The sequence below is a fragment of the Peromyscus leucopus genome, chromosome 8b (assembly GCF_004664715.2).
Source record: "Peromyscus leucopus breed LL Stock chromosome 8b, UCI_PerLeu_2.1, whole genome shotgun sequence".
In the NCBI taxonomy this organism is placed as follows: Eukaryota; Metazoa; Chordata; class Mammalia; order Rodentia; family Cricetidae; genus Peromyscus; species Peromyscus leucopus.
The window spans coordinates 81,289,891-81,311,123 of record NC_051086.1 but is presented as its reverse complement, the minus strand read 5'-3'; the positions used below and the strand labels follow the sequence as shown (position 1 = coordinate 81,311,123).

The following is a 21,233-nucleotide window of genomic DNA, read 5'->3' as shown; positions in this document are numbered from 1 at the left end:
TTCAAACCTTCCAAATCAGGTCAGGCTGGGTTAATCTACAGCACCATCAAGGGAGCAAAAGTATGATGAGAAGAGAAAGCACAGAAAATCAGATTCATGGAAATTCAAGGGCCTATCAAACACACTTTAGTCTTGCCATCTACCTAAATCATCTGTAAACTATTCAGTGGTTGTGCTTCCCACCTAAGGAGCCTTGAGAATGCACACACTAACCCCACTTTCTAGCAGCATGCAGAGCGCAGAATCCTTAAGAGGCTATGTATTTGGATCTTCACTGGAGGGTATCTTGTCTTGTATTTTAAGGCCTCCTCAATTTTCTGTATCCACCGGGGAAATGGGAATTGAGCCAACAAACGTAAACAGTTGCTTCATTTTCCTCCCCAATAAAGATGCCGTGAGTTTTCATTTTGACAACTTAAAACAGAAACTGAATCATTTAAAGGTCAGAGAAGTTGTAGACACTATCCAGGGAGTTCCTAGTCTACAAGCATAACACATCTGTGAGTTCACTGATTCCCAGCAGATGCAATAGACTAATAAATAGCCTTTGTGTTGCCAGAGAGGACAGTTCGCAGGCCCTCATCACAAATGGGAAAATAGTAACAGAGACACCAGAGTTGGGTTTCTGTTGGAATACCATTAATGCCGAACCGAGAAGGTCAAAAGTCGTGGCACATATGCTTTCCATAAGTTACGTTTGTTTGGGAATGCACAGTTAGGTCTAATCAAAGCAGCTTTCAAATAAAGCTGTCTGGAATCTATTATAGGTCAGTCATAGGGAACCTGGCATGGGAACTATAATGAAGACTGTTTTGTTACCCTTGGGATGGTGGGGGGATGTGAGTGCTGGGTATCACATGATTTATATTCTTAGTGATGCTAGGAGTTCTGGGCAGTTCTGTCCCATCTTCCTGAAGTAACCCAAAGGTCAAGACAATTAGAAGTGAAAGTGAACTTTAAAACAAGTCTTGGAAGTTGCACAACTTACCATTCACAGGAGGTATACTCCCAGGAATGCCGCTTAATGCTCTTGTTGTAAAAACCTGTACTTGAAGATGGTGATGCTCTGCAAAAGATGACCCTGATTCATGCTAGTTGACTCATTTGAAGTAATTGTAACTATAAGCCCTATTGTTAAACCTTCACTAAATTTTATGTCTTTTGAGAGTAAGTTCCAGAGCATAGCCTCATTTCATGCCCAGAACAACACTTTTCCCAAAGATGCAGATGAGCAGGTACAAAATCCAAACAAACAAACAAACAAACAAACAAGCAAACAAACAAACTCACTGAATTCTGGACATCCTAACCTATTCTAAAAATGCCAACTCTTCCTTGAGAGCCATCAAACATTTGAACTCAAATTCTTGCCTTTCCATAGCTAGTCTCAATAAGATTTTAAAGAAGTGGATTCCAGCCTTGAGGATGTATAAGAATCACATGGTACTGTCATAGTATAATGACAGAGCTAAAAAATTCCCAGAATCTGCAAGTGTCATTTACTTCTCTGGGATGTTAAAAGCAAGCTGTTAGAGGACTGCACATTCAAACACACCGAGTGCTGTCCTGAGTATGGGTGTGTATGTGAGTATATTGCATTGAGATATATTCATTAAGAAGCAGCTAGTTTAGGCTATTTATGCAAATGTGCATCCTAATAACTGTGTATATTCATCCACTTTCTATTTCTTTGGGTTTTCAAAGTCTGTTCTTATAGACCACAATCCTGTACACAACAGCACAACTTTTAATGTTTTCTTTCCAAAGATAAAAGAAAGATTCTGAAAAAATACTTGGCTCTATTGAGCCAAGAAATTGAGGTAATAGTCCTTTAATATGGCCTGGAATGGGGAAGCCAGAACAGGCGGTTCTAAAAGGGACATGTGCTCTTCTGTGCCTCCTGAACCAATGTTGCTTTATGTAGCCCTGATAGATTACCGGCAGCTTTCATGGTTTCCCAATTGTTCTCAGTGTCCAGACCTGATCAACTCCCTCTTCCCCCAGCCTCCGTGTTTCAAAGGAGATCTGGTTTTACTTAGAGGAATTAAATGTCACTATATTTGTTTCTGTGAATTGTTCCAGCAAAAATTACCGCATCAATGTCTGACTTTAGATGTCTGTAAGACTGTCTGCTTCTCTGAGCTATTTATAGCTGCCTTTTAAAAGGTCTAATAAATGCCTGTAGATTGCTATTGGTTTGTTTTCTCTTTAGAGGGCCTCAGAATTGGCAGTTTTCAAATTTTGAACTGAAAATACCTGGATTTCTTTTTGCAAAAGATGTGTTTACTGTAAAAATTCTCTCTCTGTCTCTGTCTCTCTCTCTCTGTCTCTCTCCTCTCTCTGTCTGTCTCTGTCTCTCTGTCTCTGTCTCTGTCTCTGTCTCTGTCTCTGTCTCTCTCTCTCTCTCTCTCTCTCTCTCTCTCGTGTGTGTGTGTGTGTGTGTGTGTGTGTGTGTGTGTGTGTGTGTGTGTAGCGTGTGGTATATGCACATGTGTGATAGAGTAGGGCAATTTGTGTCTTGATGTCTTACTCTGTGCCTTATACCATTGAGACAGGGTCTCTCACTTAATCTAAATCTAGGCTGGTGGTCAGCAAGTTCCAGCCATCCTCCAGTCTCCGCTCCCCAACAACTCTGCTGGTTTCAAAAGTGTACTGGAATGTGCCAGGCTGTTTTCATGGGTTCTGGGATCTGACCTCGGGTCCTCAGGCTTGCACTGAAAATACCCTTACCCACTCAGGCACTTCTGAAGCTTCCTATTGTAAAATTCAAGATATATAAACATACAAACAACAAATACAAGAAAAAGGAGAATAAATAATCACACTAAACTGATAGAGTTGCAATTCATATTTTGCTGTATATCATACCTCCCTGTGTTTAAATATATTTAAGCTTTAAAATCATATTGTTAAAACTGTTAAATAATTATGTTTCTATTTGCACCAAATCATGTTACATGTTTTTCCTGTATCACTTTTAATATTTACAGAGTAAATCTGATTATTCAAATTACCTGTACAAACCCATGCTTATTAGATGGTCTGAGAAAAGTAAAAAATCATCACAAACAGCTTTCTTTTCTCTTTTGGTGGGTTTTGGTGGCCATTCATGATGAAGTTCTAGAATGAAGTTTCTAGTTAAAGTTCTAGACTAGTCCAAATTTCTGTAATTTAGATTTGTACTGATTTTAATTTAGTATTTTAAGATGAAAATATAATTATATCATTTTCTTCTTTCCCTTTACTCCCTCCAGTCCTCTCATGTGCTGCTCTTCTGCTCCCTCTTGAAATCATGGCTTGTGTTTGTTTAACTATTTTATATATTAGGATATATAACTTTATATATATATTTATATACATATTTATATATAAAATTAGTACACATTATATATAACTATTACATATATGTATGTATATGTATGTAATTATATACAAGAATATATGTGTATGCATATACACACATATAAATGCCTAAATATGTACATATAATCTGCTGAGCCCATTTGATGTTGCTTGTGTATATGTTTTAAAGTCTGAACTCTTAATACTAAATAGCCAATTAGGCAGCTTATCCCTAAGGAAGACTATTTCTCCTACTCCAGTTGTGCAATGTATTTTCACATATACTAGCTAACCTTTAGAAATAGCTAAAATTAATACACATGCACACGTATGAATTTATACATTTGGATATACCTCTAAAATGGACATTAAATAATTTGCACTGGTACTTGGAGTGCCCCATTTATACAATTTCAGTTATAGATCAATTTAAACACCTTTTATTTTTTCAATTTTATTTATTTAATTATTTAGAGACAGACTAACTAAGTCCCAGGCTGTCTTCAAACTTCTTATGCAGCCATGTATGACCTTGAACTTCTGATTCTCTTGCTGGCCTTTCTCTAGGACTAAGAAGATAGTAAGAGTGTAGGTCTATACCACTACACCCTCTGTGATGCTGAGGTTGAACCCAGGGCCTCTTGCATGCTGGACAAGTGTTCTACCAACTGAACTACACCCCTAGTTCTAGGAAAACACTTTTCAGTACCAAGTACATTTTTAAAAAATACCATATTTCTAGAGAATTCTGTAACACACTTGCACTCAACTATTATGCTAAAGCCTATAGTTGTTGCAAAGAAACTTGCAAACAGGATTTTTTTTTTTTAAATTTTGGATTGGAAGTTAAAGAGAGAAGCAGGATAATTGGGATCTGGAATTTGGAAGAGTGTCAGTATTGATAGGGTGTTGATGACCTTAGGACTATAGGTTCTTTGATAAGAAATATTGTCTTTCCAATGTTTGCTCATCTATTCCATCAGGTTACAATTAGTGAATGTCTGCATGCCACATATTGTATTAGCTACAAGGGATACAGAAGTGAAAAGATTAATGTGGTCCTTTCCTCGTGTAGCTTATGATCTTTTCCATGATGCAATACAGTCAATAATTCAATCATATATTAGAGCAGGTTTAGGGACACTTCTATAAAGAGCCAAAAATTAGAGATTGTGGGCTTTGCAGATCTCATGTCCCTAGTTACAACTGCCCAACATTGCATGATGTTGATGCAGGGAAATTTTCCTTCTCCGAGTGAAATAAAGGAGTCTATGAAATGTAACAGACAAAAAACACAAGAAAAAAAGCACACCCCTGTATTATGTGTACCGGTCGTAGTGTTTGCTTCAAAAGCATGAAGAACTGAGCTCAGATCCTTGGCACTCAGAAAAGCAAAGAGTACCTCGAACTCCAGCACTGGGGAGGGTTATGCAGAGATACAGAGACAGTTTTCCCAGAGAAGCTCTCTAGCCAGTGTAGCTTTAAGTCCTCAAATCTATGACAGAACTTCTCTTAAAACTTAAGTGGAGAAATGGTTAGGAAGATGTCCCATTGTCAACATTTGGCCTCTACCACCTCCACCTGAACAGTGGAGCGCGCGCGCATGCGCGCACACACACACACACACACACACACACACACACACACACACACACACAATGCCACACATGACACTACACACACATCACACACATATAAAAATTAGAAAAGGCTAAAGATGTAATGAAGGACTCTTTCTATTGTGGAATAATGAGAAATGAGTAGGCCAGATACTACTACTCTGTGTATAGGAGGGATTATGCAAAATACTCCATTGTCGATGGGAAGACTGTTTCTTAAGTCAACACTGACAGGTTTTGATTTCACTTTCTACAAAAGAATAAAGTGGAGAAAAGACAAAACACGGAGACCCCTTGAGACACTTTCACTATGGTCCTCTGAAAACATGGTCCTTTGAAGATAGGATGGTTTTGACAAGAGGAGAAAACAATGAGGAAACTAATTCTAATAACTAGGACCTGCTGATAGTTTAAATGTAGTTAAGAAAACTGATGGGACTACATTCTTGCACATAGATGATATTTTCTGTTGGCATCAAGTTGATTTTTCAATGCTTTGTTGGTCAAGCAATGAAAACTGTCACTGGTTGATGGAAAGATGAAAAATAATGAAAAAATTTCGGTTCAGAGAATCAAAGAATTTTTTACAGTATGAAGGAACTCTGGGCAAGGGCAAGAGACAAGGCAAGAAGGAATGTCTGAGACTGTCTCCTAAGAAGTAACACCTATGTCCTCTTGAACACTTCAGTACACAGTGTCTTACCACTGGCCTCCCAACTTCCTGGAGTGGCCTTAGATAACAGCACTAAAAAACCTTTATGTAATTTCTTCAATCTTGACTGTGGAATTCTGATTGGTCACCCCTGTATCATCAGATGGCCCTCTTCTAGAAACATAGTGAGGGGAGGTTTCAGCTACATCTCCTGATTCTTCCCTTCGAAATCCCCCAAACACACACACACACACACACACACACACACACACACACACACACACACACACACACACGAGAGAGAGAGAGAGAGAGAGAGAGAGAGAGAGAGAGAGAGAGAGAGAGAGAGAGAGAAGTTGTTTCTTACAGCATTGGGTTTTCCTCTTCCTGAGAAGCAATTATTCTTTTCTCTTAGTTAACTCCAATTCATCTTTCACATGATAGCCTGGACATCCATCTCTATCAGACTAAATAAATACTCAGTATGATGAGCTATTGAAGGATAGATATTTATTTAGGTTAAGGAAGCACAATAAAACTAGAGAATATCCATGGCACTAGTGTGTTTTCCATTTGTTGCTCATGAGAACACTTTGTGATATATCAAGTGCTACTCTCAAACTTCATATAAATAGAATCAGCTTAAAAACATTTGTAAGGTGCTGATATCATTTTGCTAACAGGTGGTAGAAACACAGATAGATACAAATCTTTGATTTTCATCTTCCTGTCCATTACACACTCTGGTTTTTTTGGGGGGCGGGGGTTCGAGACAGGGTTTCTCTGTGTAGCTTTGGAGCCTTTCCTGGAACTCACTCTGTAGCCCAGGCTGGCCTTGAACTCACAGAGATCTGCCTGCCTCTGCTTCCCGAGTGCTGGGATTAAAGGCGTGCGCCACCACCGCCAGCTCCCTTTGCACACTCTTATGCTGGCTCAGGTTGCTGTTTTGAACAGTACCCACAGCAGCAGGATGTTATACTTCAGCTTTAAAATGGTCCCTGGAAGAAAGAGGCAAGTGACATGTTAGAAGGCAGGTGTTACACAAGCTGGGTGAAATCAGGTGAAACAGCAAAAGCCCGAGTTCAGAGGTAAAATGCAGATGAATTCCTGTAATGTTAGGTTCCTGTGAGAACCGGCTCTTAGAATTAGTGTAGACCAGTCAGCCAAATCACCCCTATAAATAATGAGAGCCTTAACAACCAGATAGTGACTAGGTCTTAGAAAAACAAAATAGAATGGAGAGCCAGGTCGGCTTGGAAGCATTTTACCTGGGGCAAGAATTGAAATGCACTGAACCTGAATGGCAGGTTCTGAGTCAAACCTTTCTGGTGGCCTCTGTCACATAGTACCTTCCCTCTTTGCTCCTGTTCCTTATGCACTCATTGATATTATGTATATATTGTTCCTTTTCCCTAGAAGCTATTAGTCATGTTGATCATCTCCCTTGTTGCTTTCATAGTTTTTTTGAAGTGAAATTCACAAATGTAAACTCCACATAAAGAGGAGGCTGCCCTCAAATGTTCAGAAGGGACTGGACCTCGTGTATAGCAGAAGTCACTTGAACAAATTCTCAATATAAATCTAGGTGCCATTGGAGAAGTGTTTTTATTACACAACGAAGATTGAAATGTATCTTTTAAAGGGACATTTGATCTTATCCCAACTGGCTTCTGCACCAACCTCAATCCAGCTCAAACTGAGGTATGAGCAACCCAGGCTAGCATCCAACCAAGGCAGAGGTGGGCTAGCATCCAACAAAAGCAGAGGTGGGCTAGCATCCAACCAAGACAGGGATGGGCAGGCTGGTTATCAAGATAAAAACAAGAGAAATCATCAAAACTTGTTTTACCCAAACAGGTACACCTACTCTAGACAACAAATGAGTATAGGACTGCCTTGTAAATTTCTTTAGGCTGTTGAATTTGTTAAGCTTGGGAGTTCTTGCTGAGTTGGATGAGCATGTCTACGTGCACGTATACACATATATGTGTATGCATGTATGTAAAAAAAAATGGGAAACCACCCGTATGAGATAGTTGTTATAAAACAAAAAGTCATTTGCTTTCTGGGATTTGAGGAGCTAGTAGGACGGAGAAACAGCTCTGGTGGCTTAGTGGCAAGAACAGTGGTGCTTCCTCTGAATTTACTTAAAATTACTGAGAACCACACACAATTTGCTACTGTCATGCCAGTTGGGGGATTATTTTCTGAGAGAGTGAAAACAAATGTTCTGACATCTTATGGTAAGAAAAGAGCCCTTATACAATTCAGGTTCAGGCAATGGTTATTGACAGTTACTCTGTCCTTATAATAGATGTTGGCTTGGCACCCATTATTTCATTCAGACTTGGTGACACAGGATGTATTCTCTCAGGTCATAAACAAGCACATTAGATTTCAGAAGAGTAGCTTATACCAAGAGGCTCTTGGAGTTGAGGATAGACCTTGAACTGAAGTCTGTCTCAGAACTTAGGGTTTCTCTGTGATAACCCACTACTCACAAAACCCATGTTTGCATATGCATGTAGAAGCCATGCAAAGATATTACAGATGTAAGGTATCCTGCTCTATCATTCATTCTCTACTTGAAATAGAATCTCTTGGACAACCTGTAGGCTCTGTGATCTTCCCATCTCTGTCCCATACAGTGATGTGGTTATAGACATTCACATGGACATGCCCATCTGTTTATGTGAGGCCTGGCTCCCGAATTCAGGTCTTCATGCTTGCATAGTCATAACTCACACTCAGCTATCTCTTCAGCTTCAAAAATACCTTCTAGACATTTCTTATTAACATAGTTGTTTTTTTATATTAGATTATTTATGATTATGAATCATTTGACTTTAATTTTTATTTTAAATGCATATTCTCATTATACATGACAAACTGATGTTTTAACACATGTATGGGATCTGTAAAAATCAAATTGCTTTTGATATAATGTTGACATCAAGAAAACTGGGAAATATATCTTAGAGTCTCAAACTTTCTACTTGGTTATAAAGCAGCAAGGCAGCTCTATGAGTAAGTTTACTCACTGTACAAGCCTGACAACCTGAGTTCCACCTATATAACCCATGTCAAAAGCCAGGTGTGGGCGGGGCAGTGGTGGCGCACGCCTTTAGTCCCAGCACTCTGGAGGCAGAGGCAGGTGGATCTCTGTGAGTTCGAGGTCAGCCGGGCTACAGAGTGAGTTCCAGGACAGGCTCCAAAGCTACACAGAGAAACCCTGTCTCGAAAAACAAAAACAAAAACAAAAACAAAAAAAAAAACAAAAAACAAAAAACAAAAAACAAAACAAAACAAAACAAAAAAGCCAGGTGTGGAAGCAGCAGCTGCAGTCCCAACACTAGTATAGTAAAATGAGAAGTGGAGACAAAAGAATCATGTGAAATTCACATATCATCTAGCCAGGAATCAGAAGCAAAGCCAAAAAAATCCAAGAGAGACCCTGCTTCAAAAAAGGTGGGTAGAGAGAACAATGCCTGAAAGTTGTCCTCCACACACCATGGCATGTGTGTGCACTTACACTCAGCACACATATATACAGAATAAGTAAAGAAATGCATTAAAAAAAAGCTTAAAAACACACAGCAGTACTAGGGATGAGGAAGGATTTAAACTGGGCTGTGGATATCACTAAGGGACAAACTGGGATAAAGAAAGATCTCAAGTGAATGTCCCCACTGATCCTGTAATGTTGAGTTCTCCCCTGCCCCAAGTTCCAGGCTGCTTGTTTGTTCTTAACACATTCGAGCCCATTTCTTGTTCTCTTTTTTTATTGTACGTGATACTAGGTAACTTAAGGACATTTTTACTAAAAGGAAAGCTGCAGGGATACTTGCCCCAAACTTCCACCCTCCCAGCTTCCCAGTCCCCCAAACCCCAACTCCCTCTTCCACCAACTCCAGACCCTATAGCCACTCTGAGCCTGAGATGAACATTTCAGATGGGAGCCTGCTGAGAAGGAAACAGAAGAACTAAGCAGATGCATCCTCAAAGAGAAGCCATTTGAGCCTGGAGTAGAGGGGCACCTGGGGAGGTAGGGAGAGTGTCTACTAGGTTCTAGGTGAAGCACACATTCCATTGCTGAATGAGGAGCTCTGTGGGCCTGCATGCCTTATAAGAATTTCAAGAAAGATAACTTTGAGGCACCATTCCAAGGCAAAGAGTGGAGGAACAGGTTTTGAAGAAAATAGCAAAAGACCTCATTTATTTTGGGGTCTAAATCAACACCCCTCTCTCTTCTTCCTCCAACCAGAGCTCACCCTTACCCTCACTATAGCCTCTCCCATTGAGTCTATTATTCACTACCCTGCCTTCCTCTCTTTCCTCCACAAAGGAGGCTATTTTCAAAACAATGACTTCCGAGAGGAATGAAGCCATCCTTTCTCCTCTTTGTCCTACCAAGTCTCACATTTCCATCAAAACTTATCTCATTTAGTAGTTGCCAGGACAGTAATTTGATTACTGGTAACTTGAGTGTCAACTGCCTCAGATCCTTTATGTGGGAAAGAAAGCACTTGTTAACCTCAAAAGCCACTGGCTTCAATAATTGGATTTCAGCAAAAATATTTTAGCTCATTTTTGTGGTGCATACTGAATTACGCAAGACTGATAATGAATGTTCTTATGCTAAGTAGGTGGTAGAGGCAAGACTGCGTTTTAGCGTTGATGTGATATGAGGATGCAAAGTCTTGGTCATGTGCTGTACACTCAGCTTGCTGGGGTAAAGCTTATTTTTGAAGACTGAAATGAAATGCAAGAGTGGTTCACCCAGTAAACAGTTAAATATGGGAGGATGTGGCTGAATGGAAGAGACAATGTTTCAATTTTATGCACGAAGAAACAAGAACAAGTATTGGGTGTGGGGTTCATGTGCTTTTTGTAATGCCCCCTGCTGTGTCAATGGCCCATTCAAAATGCACTGAATTAGTAAAAGGTGCCTCTAAAGTTGAATCCATGCAGAAAAATTATTAAAACGGAAGTCTGAAAGCAGAGACCTGTAGTCAAATTGAGTTAAAAATATTTTTCAGTGTTTATTCTTAATATAATTAGCAAGTTATTAAGAAAAGTGACTATTGGGGAAAGACATGCTTTCCCCAATTCTGTCTTCTTCCCATCCATCCATCCATCCATCCATCCATCCATCCATCCATCCATCCATCCCCAGATACTTCCACAGAATGAAATAAAATGGAATACCTCTTAGGAGCTTTCTAAATATCTTTAGATGGATTTATTTTATTTCATGTGTATGAATATATTTCCTGCATATGTGCCTGTGCGCCATATGCCTAGCTGGTCCCCAAGGAAGCCAGAAGAGAGCAGAATCCTCTGGATTGTAGTTTCAGAGGTTGAGAGGTGCCATGCAGTGCTGGGAATTGAATTAGGCTCCTTTGTAAGAGCAAACAGTGCTCGTAGCCTCTGATCCATTGCTCCAGCCACAATCTTTGGATGTTTTAATAAATTCTGATAATATTTTATGGATTCATCACCCTGATTGTGCATGGTCCCTTTTGTTTTAACCCCATCTATAGAAAGCACTACCCCACAGCAGAACTCAGCTGCAGTATGGACGCAGAGTGCATCTGTTGCCTTTGTTAATTATCATCCAGCAAAATGGGCTTCTCTTGACTCAACATCTGCCTTTGACTTTTATATTCCATAATTTTATAATTATACTTGATTTAGTTTTCTTTCTAGATTTGAAGTGCAAGATAAATCTTGAAGTTGAGAGTTTGCAAATGCTTTCTTTTGATGGAATTTGTGGTGGCAAGATGATTATGAGAACATTCAAGCACTTCAAAATTATTTACTACATTTATTTGTGTGTTTGTGTGAGTGATGTGGTGTGTGGAGGTTAGATGACGGCTTGCAGAAGTCATTTCTCTCCTTCCAGTGTGTGTATCCCAGGGATCTTATGAAGTAGTCAATCTTGGTGGCAAGCAAGTTTATCCCTGAGCCATCCTCACTGACCAACATTACGGCAATTTTAAAGGCTAGATTTTCATCATAAGAAATAGGTATGAAATACAGAACTCCCATGAATCCAAAAGCACATTCCTCTGATGGTTAATAGCAAGTAGTTGCAAAAGTTCTCAAGTTAACACACAAAAGACCAGATGAATACGTGTTTATTTTGTTTAACCGTTTTGCAAATAGGTCTCCATCAAACCATTCATTGATCATGTAGGCTGAAGTGGGAGTTGCACAAGGCTGAAAGGGATTGGTCTGTCTTGGCTATAGTTTATCACTTAGGTTGCAGATACTTGTTTCAAAGCATGTCTCACTACCATAGTTGAAGAGTCAAAGAGTCTATAAAGAAAGCGTGGGAACCTACCCAGACTCTAAATGCTTATCTGGGTAAGTTGAACTGCATGGTTGCAATGATCAACCCTATCAGAGACCCGGGGAATTTGAGTCATAATTCTCAGTCATAACTTGAAAACCCTGAAATTATTAAGAGTACTCAACAACAAATTTTCCACAGACCCGAATTTGCTAGCTTACAACTTGTATTAATTGCAAATTAATCCGCCGATTATCCTGTTTTGGAAGGTGTTTTAAAAGTGGCTTGTTTATAATAGTTCCTAGCACCCCTGGAATCCAAATTGGATGCCAACTGAATGCCATTTCAAATGAAACCCTTTTTTCCCCTTTTGGCAGCTGAACAGAACAGAGACACACAGTAGCTTTGGATCTGTGAACTGTGTTTGGTTTTTTATTTTTTTTAACTCTCAGCCTCCCCTATTTTTGGGTTCCTTAAGGAACTTTCTTGGTTGGAAGCATTTAGCAAGAAAACAATTCTACCTCTATATCTGCTCTTCAGTTTGAAATTATCTGTTTGTTTGTTTGTTTGTTTTTAAAATTTATCCTAGACTCCTGCCTTCTGTGGTCAGTATAGAGTAAAGAATGAGCAACACTATAGAGGTTTCTGTCTCATAGTCATTTACATTTAATTAGACAGGTTCCTCTGATAACAAATGAACAGATATCACAGATAATGTTTGCATTGTAAAACAAAAGATATTTATATTTTAGGCTCTGCATTCCTAGGAGCATTTTGATAGATCTAGGCCATTATCTTGCAATTATTCAAATATCTTTCCTTAAACAAAGCCAAGGATTACCCATAGAGAGGATAAAACCACTAAAAACAGACCTGAAGAATGGGCTGGCACACATACACACACACACACACACACACAGAGAGAGAGAGAGAGAGAGAGAGAGAGAGAGAGAGAGAGAGAGAGAGAGAGAGAGAGAGAGAAAGCCATAATGCTTTACAGGGTTTTTGGCCATAAGCACAGTCCATCCTTGTGAGTGGTCCCCTAAACAAAGAGTTCTTTGTAAAGTGGGCCTGATCCCTGGAGAGAGAGAAAATGATTCTTTCTGTCTGGCTAGAGAGACATTAACTCTTTCTTCTCTTCTGCAGTAGGAAAGGAGGTAGCTCTCTAGTGATTAATTCACACATGAGTTTTAAGGAGTAGTATTTAGTCATATTGAGTTTACCTGTGACTGAATGGATGGTGGGATCTTCCTGCCTGTGTCTTTCTAGACTCCATTTCTTCTATCTGTCTATCACAGGTGAATCATAACAAAGACATATTCCAATAACTCTTGGACCATTAAGTGTGCTGATGTTATTACACAGAAATAGCTGGACTATTTGGATAATCACCCTTTTAAAGTTTAATTTCAGACTTGGGTGTTTTTAGACACGGATGCCACAAAATGAGAACTGTATGTTCTCCTTGGCAATCAGTTTTGCCCATCGAAAGCAGCACATGCATCAGAGAAAACACCCAAGAACTAAGAGAGGGGGTGTCTATTGAATGGTGGTATGCTCCCTTTAAGAGTGAAACAAGCTTTGCAACTTTGGCAAAATTTTTGTTACTTTTCAGAGAAAAAGAGAAGAGCTGTTGGTGTCAAAAACCAAAGAGCTGTAAGCATGGATAAAGGCTGTGAGACAAGAGCAGAGGCAACTTTATACCTCACCAGCAGCTTGTCTGGGAGTGGTTTGAACTCCTCTGGGGTTAAGAAAGCTTTCTTTTCCAATCAAGGGAAGGGTGGAGCTAGGAGCAAAGGAGTTTAATCAGAAGTAGATGTCACTATTCATCCTGCTCTGTTTGGAGAAGTAGACAAGAAGAAAAACCCAAGTGGGACAGAAAAGAAGCCACGGTGCGGGGCTGCCTATGCCAGACACGGGGGCGGCCGTCCCATTACCAACCAAAGGTAGAAACTCTTTATTGCTCTGGCATTAGTAGCTGGAAATCTTGTAAGTGAATCTTACTTCATTTCTGTATATTATAGATTGCTTTGTTTTCTCATGCAAGAAAATGTGTTAGTATAAAACCAGTTCTATCAGGTGAGAAAGGGTTGTGAGGTACCATTTGGGGTAATCATAGTCTTTACTCAAACACTATGTATACATAAAAACCTTATTTTCTCTAATTGCATATTTTGTTCCTGTAATAACTGAGCTGTTTTCTATATCAAATTGTTGAATCAATACCGAATGTCTCCATGGGTCAAATGAAGTATTTAGTACTTTAGATAGAACAAAATTGCTCCCAATTTGTCAAACTACCGTCAAGATGGAAATTGGAATTTACAGCTAAAATGTTGTTGTTTAATTTTCTTTTGTTCTGTATTTTATTTTAGGATTTAACTGAAAACTAAAAAGAAAAGAAAGAAAGCAAAGCAAAGAACCTCACAATTTAACAATACACCTGGATCTTTTAACTGATATAAAACACCCCTGGATGCCCTAAAGGACTTAAGAAAGAATGAGCTATTACGGAAGTAGCTACCGGATTGTCAATGTGGACTCCAAATATCCAGGCTATCCACCAGAGCATGCCATAGCTGAGAAGAGAAGAGCAAGAAGGCGCCTACTCCACAAAGATGGCAGCTGCAACGTGTACTTCAAACACATTTTTGGAGAATGGGGGAGCTACATGGTTGACATTTTCACCACTCTTGTGGATACCAAGTGGCGCCATATGTTTGTGATATTTTCTCTGTCTTACATTCTCTCCTGGTTAATATTTGGCTCCATATTTTGGCTCATAGCCTTTCATCATGGAGATCTATTAAATGATCCAGGCATCACACCTTGTGTTGACAATGTGCATTCATTTACGGCAGCATTTTTATTCTCCCTTGAGACCCAAACCACCATAGGGTACGGTTACCGGTGTGTCACAGAAGAATGCTCTGTGGCCGTGCTGACAGTGATCCTTCAGTCCATCTTAAGTTGCATCATAAACACCTTCATTATTGGAGCAGCCTTGGCAAAGATGGCAACTGCCCGGAAGAGAGCCCAGACTATCCGCTTCAGCTATTTTGCCCTCATAGGTATGAGAGACGGGAAGCTTTGCCTCATGTGGCGCATAGGTGATTTCCGACCAAACCATGTGGTAGAGGGAACAGTGAGAGCCCAACTTCTACGTTACTCAGAAGACAGCGAAGGGCGGATGACCATGACTTTTAAAGATCTCAAACTTGTCAATGACCAGATCATCCTGGTAACCCCGGTTACTATTGTCCATGAGATTGACCACGAGAGTCCTCTGTATGCCCTTGACCGCAAGGCAGTGGCCAAAGATAATTTCGAGATTTTAGTGACATTTATCTACACTGGAGATTCTACCGGGACATCCCACCAGTCTAGAAGTTCCTATGTCCCCAGGGAAATTCTCTGGGGCCATCGGTTTAATGACGTATTGGAAGTGAAGAGAAAGTACTATAAAGTGAACTGCTTGCAGTTTGAAGGAAGCGTGGAAGTCTATGCCCCCTTTTGCAGTGCCAAACAGTTGGACTGGAAAGACCAACAGCTCACCAACTCGGAGAAAACATCCCCTGCCCGAGGGTCATGCACCTCAGACACCAATGTCAGGAGGCGGTCTTTCAGCGCGGTTGCCATTGTGAGCAGCTGTGAGAACCCAGAGGAGACCACCGCTTCCCCACCCGATGAGTGCAAGGAAGTCCCCTATCAGAAGGCTCTCCTGACTTTAAATAGAATCTCCATGGAATCCCAGATGTAGCCCTCCTCTTCAGCCCCTTACCCGAAGGCACAAAGTTGTAAGCATGATTTTTAAACAAAATGTTAGATCTGCTCTTTGCAGCAAGAGTAGACAGTAGAGCAGGTTAAAATTGGTAAGTGATCATCTAAAAATTCCATAGCTTTCCAATATTAAAATTTGGCATTGGTAGCAAACTTTGTATTGGGGAAGCTATAAGGAACTTAACTGATTACAATTAATCTCATTATTGCATACACTTGTGTCTTCTCTTGAAAGTGGGATATTTAGGAGTGGGAGAAAAGAGAGGCTGCTAGAATAGATTAAAAAATAGAGAGGTAAATATTTGCATTTATAAATTAATTATGCAATGAGAGCTTATAATAATATATCATAACCTAAGTGCAACAAATAAGACATGTCTCAGTAAAAACAAACAAAAAAAATTAAATGTAAGTAAAATGAAGTGTGGTTTGAGGTACCATATTTGCCTTTCATTGGTATCAGAAGACAGAGTCGTGGCTTTAAGAAATGGATAGTGCCACCAAGTCAAAGATTTCTTTCAGTGAGACTTGCCTAAAATGTTATTGGTAGGTGCTAGAACCTAACCATGTGACAGAAGAAATGGGGACATCATTATTTAGAGAAGTATTTTTCTCTTAAATACCTTGGTTCAACCAAGCAAATAGGGACCAGAAGTGAGGCAGTGGCCTTTCCCTCTGCTCCTTGGAGAAGTCTGTGCTCATATCCCCTGCTGCTCTCAAGCTTTTGTGAAGAGGCGCATCACAGAGTTGGCTGCAGCAGTGAGAGGCAGTTTTATGTATCCTCAGACCTGAGAGAATAAATGTTGTTGGCTCCTGGTCCTGAGAGGCTACATGTAGGCGGAGAGGAGCTAAAAGAGCCAGAACTTTTCCTAAAGACAGCGAGGCAGTGTATGTGGCGACTTGAGTTGTAGGCATGAACAGTTTTGTGAAACAATGCAATGAAGTTGATTTGATTGTGTATTAGAGGGATAAACCAAATATTATAGAAATGCTTACATTTTAGGTCAAAAGATAAATGTGTATTCTGTTATCATGTTAAGGGATTAAGTTAATTCCTGATTCCTTTCAGCATGAACCCAGTCTCAGACACTGTAAGCTTTATAAACTGAAGAATTATTAGCTATGGCTTGGCATGATTTGTGAATTTTTTCCACTGTTTCTGAGCTAGGAATGAGTATATGATGTAGCTGCTGTTTAATTTAAACACACACACACACACACACACACACACACACACACACACACACCACTTGCTTAAACTTAATTTCAAAAGTAGACTGAACTGAATCATGCAGTCGAAGATTACCAAGCTAAGTAAAGCAAACAGGTATCAAAGGGCTTCCTTTCTTCTGTAATTTTCTTTTTTTCTCCCTCTCCCATTCTTTCTTTGTTTCTTCCCGTTATCCAGGATCAATGCAGAATACTGTGTACCTTTGCAAATACACATGTGTAAATAAATCTTTCATCCCTAATATCTTATAAATAAGATAATTTGTTCAAGGGGCAAGTTAAAAACTCTCCTGAAACTGAATATCTGGGACGAAAGTCATGTTTAACCTATACTCCTTTACGAATGGAGAATCCATTAGTTAAACCATGCAATATACCCATGTGTTTACAAATACACACACTCTCACACACACACAATTTGATTTGTTAATAGCAATTACTTGTATAAATTAGAATATTTCCATTTCCAAGCCTAAAAATCATCACCACCGTAACAGTGCTTTCCCCACCGATTTGAATTTGTTTCTCTGGAAGGCAGGTGCATTTCACTGCACTGTGTTTCCTTTGTGCTGTCCTCCCATGATGCCTGCCATTGAAACAGGGGATCATTGATGTCTGATTAAATACAATCTATCACACTACATGTTCACACAGAGTGGAATATATGGTCAGCATTCCTGTGTCCCACGCATCTCTGATCAATATGCAGATTTATAGCATGCTTTGAAACCTCCAATGACTTCCTTAACAATAAAGATCATAGAGTAATGCAAAACTCTGTGTTTATTCCTCTGTTCCCTGTAGTGTCGACTCTACTGCTTGAAAATGAGAATGTTGCTTCACATAATGGGTTTTTAACAGCATGTGGAGCAGCTACATGTGAAGTGACAGTTGCTTTTATACACAGCACAGATCGGCTCTGTTCAAAATGTATTTCCGGTTTTAAATGCACTGTCGTTGATGATAAATGAGGCGAATTGAATATTTTTATGCTATCTCTCTCTCTCTCTCTAAACATGAAATTGTTCATCAGAGTTAATTAGATAGAAAACAAATTGTGGCATCAAGTCTCTGCCCATTGGGTACTGTGGTCTGTGTGTAAGAGGAGCAAATGAAGAAAGAGAAAAAGAGAGTTGGGGGCAGAGGGAGAGGGAGCAGAAGAGGCAGAAGAGAATGTGCCCTTATTTCACAGCTTCATCAAGCTCTGTCAAAAGTGGTCCACAGATGTGCTTAGTCTCCAAGACAAAGTGGTGAGGTGGGTATTTAACACATGCTCAGTTCTCTGTTTCTTCCTCACCAATAAATTTCTAATCAGGACAGCAGTGTGCTCAGGTGAAAACATGCAACAATGTTCCCCAGTTTCTTTCATCTGGGGGTGGAGTATGGGGTGGGGGTATTAAATATCACCATTCTGGGTCATGCGTTATCAGTGCAGGTCTCTTGGTGTGATTTTTACAAAAGTGCTTTTATAGAGGTGGACTTAGCAGGCATATATCCTTTCACTCTCCCTTGTGACTCTTTTTCTCACATGGACTTCAGGGTCGATAGCTGTTGGCTTTGCAGTCATGTTGTACAAAGACAAATGAAGCACATCTCCCTCAAGACATAATGATAGGACAGGAGGTATTGTACCCTCCAAATGCATCTCTCTCTCTCTCTCTCTCCACACACACACACACACACACACACACACACACACACACACACACACACGTCATTTTACTCCGCATTTCTTTCTCTCTTTTCAGATCCCTCCAACATATCCCTGCAAAGTTTATTTCCTCTTGTTTTTAGCCATTGAGTCCAGTGACTGCTGCCTATATATGATTGTGTGTGTGGGCATCCACTGGAGAATGGGCACCCACCAGAGGCTACATTCCTAAAGAAAATGGACTCTCCCTGTAGCTATCAACTATCAGTAGTAGCTCCTCAGCTCGATCTAGCTTTCTCTTTGTAAGAGTAAAAATAAACAGTCTCTAACCATTACAGGGAGCACCATGCCTCGAAGGAATTACTTTGAAAACAAGTCTAGGAAGGAAAAAAAAAGAAGCACAGTTTAAGTCCAGTTTGTACTTGTACCTGACATTTCATGGAGCTGGTCACTGTGGAAATTACATATTTTCTCGGGAGCTGAGGAAATGCCATTATTATTGTAAAACAAACATAAAAAATTGCTTCTGACCTAGAAATCCCTTTGAGACACAGGTGGCTGAGTGATCTTGATAACAGGATTGACCAGAACTCCTATGGGACTGCCTTGATGTTCTCCCTGCCCCACAACCCAATTACATTATTTCTGTGCCTTTGTGGGACTTTTGATGGTGATAATGGCGGAAAATAAATACAAGCTTGGCAAGCCCTGTAGTGACTACAGGAAAACAAGACAAAATAATGCTCCCCCAACCCTGCTTAAATTCTCAGAAGACCTTGGCAAGACCAAATGTTTAAGTTTAGAACATTCAAAGATATTTTAAAGGTACTCCAAGGCATCTGAGCTCTAAGCATTTCTACTTTGTGGGTTGAGTATGTAGTGCTTGCTTGCCTAGCATGCATGAAAACCTCTCTCCTATCTCCAACAAACAAACAAAACAAAACATGGTGGCGTATTATATATACACATATGTGTGTGGCCCCAGCATTTGAGAAATAGAGGCATGAGGATCAGAAATTTAACTTCATACTCAGCTATATATAGCCTGTCTCATGCCAGTTTCAGTTATATGAAAGCCTTTCTTAGAGGGGAAAAATAGGGGTTGAGGAGATGGCTCAGAGATTTAGAGCATTGGTTGCTCTTCCAGAGGACCTGAGTTCAAGTCTATGCACCAACACAGCAGCTTATACCTGTCTATAATTCAGTTCTAGGGGATTTAATGCCCTCTTCTGACATGCACAGATATCAGGTAAGCACATAGCACACAGAAAGACTTGCAGGCAAAACACCCATACATATATGCTTAATGTACTATAAAAATTAATTTCTTATGATCTGAGTTGACCACAGAATACAGCAGGTTCTAAAGTCTACCTCTAAATCACTGGGTAGCAAATTCTACTCAGTTGGAGATGTTCTTTGCCTTCTCTCTGACAGGCTGGCCTGCTTGCAGCTGCTCCAAAGGCCTTGTAAGGCCATCACATTGGTCTGTGACTTTTAAGGTCAGTTTAGCCTGAAGACTTCTAGAAGCCATTTCTACACACCCCGAGTCACTCCTCAGCCCTGCCTCTATTCTAAAGCTAACACAACTTCCTTCCGTCTCACTTTTGCTTTCAAGGAGCTACATAACCCATGTTCGTGCAGGAAACCATCTAGATGCACAAAATACTAGTGAGCACAGTTCACACAGAGCACATGGATAGAGAGCAACCAGCAGTGAAGAACTTTAGCACATCCTCTGCTAAGATTCTCTTGGATACCAGGAAGTAGAAACTAGTACTTGAGATTTGGTTTGAGTAAATCTGTGGGCAGAGAGAAAGCAGGGTCCCTGGCAGGGCCTTTTTCCTAAAAAGACACAATCCTTGTGTTAATAATTTGTCTGCATTTCCATGGGATTTTGTTCCAAATGCTTAATTCACTGTGTTATTGTATCACTAAAATACTTTAATGAGGTTCTTTTTAGACTATTTTTTGGTCCTGAGGTTTCACTGGGGTTGAACTGCTTCTTGATCTGTCATATCGTTGTGTATGTACACCCTTCCTTGGGAAGGTTCAGGACTGTGGTTTGGGGTCCTTCATGCAGCGTCTAGCGATTGAATGCAAAACTTGTAAATTTAGTTAGCTTTGAATTTGAATATACCCTTTATGGTTCAGCAGGCCTTCTGGTGGAAGAGTACCTAACATGGAAAACAAAGAAGATAATATAAAAATAAAAAATATAAACAGAACAGCCCTTGGCTTTTTGATTTTCAGTCTTACTGTTTTCTTTTTTTATATAAATACTGTAAAGTTAGGGCTGGAGAGATAGCTCAGCAGTTTAAGAGCAATTGGCTGCTCTTGAGGAAGACCTCAGCTCAAGTCCTAGAAGCTACATGATGACACACAGCCGTCTGTAATTTTAGTTCCATGGGTATCAAACACTCTTTTCTGCCCTTCACATTGATACTAGGCATGCAGGTGGTGCATATACATACAGGCAAAACATTCCCATATATAAAATTAGAAATAAGTACATCTTGAAAATGATACTGTGAAGAAGTGTCACACCTGGAGTCTGCCTGTTTTCTCAAGAAGAAGCAGGTGGCTGCTGGGGAGATTGCACAGTTGGTGAGATGTTTGCCTTGCAAGCACAAGGACCCAAGTTAGACCCTCTGAACTGAATTA

The 21,233-nt window shown here is 40.0% G+C and overlaps 1 protein-coding gene across 2 annotated transcripts in view; it reads left to right on the top strand.

The window, feature by feature from the left end:
* The window catches only part of Kcnj16 (potassium inwardly rectifying channel subfamily J member 16), a 57,342-nt gene extending 39,649 nt beyond the window's left edge, over window positions 1–17,693 (top strand). For both annotated transcript variants that reach the window (XM_037200680.1, XM_028865280.2), the window contains exon 2: window positions 14,284–17,693. In XM_037200680.1, the coding sequence (XP_037056575.1) occupies window positions 14,409–15,668 (1,260 nt within the window). In that variant the 5' untranslated portion in view covers window positions 14,284–14,408 and the 3' untranslated portion in view covers window positions 15,669–17,693. The remainder of the gene's footprint in view (window positions 1–14,283) is intronic.
* Window positions 17,694–21,233: the final 3,540 nt, after the last annotated feature.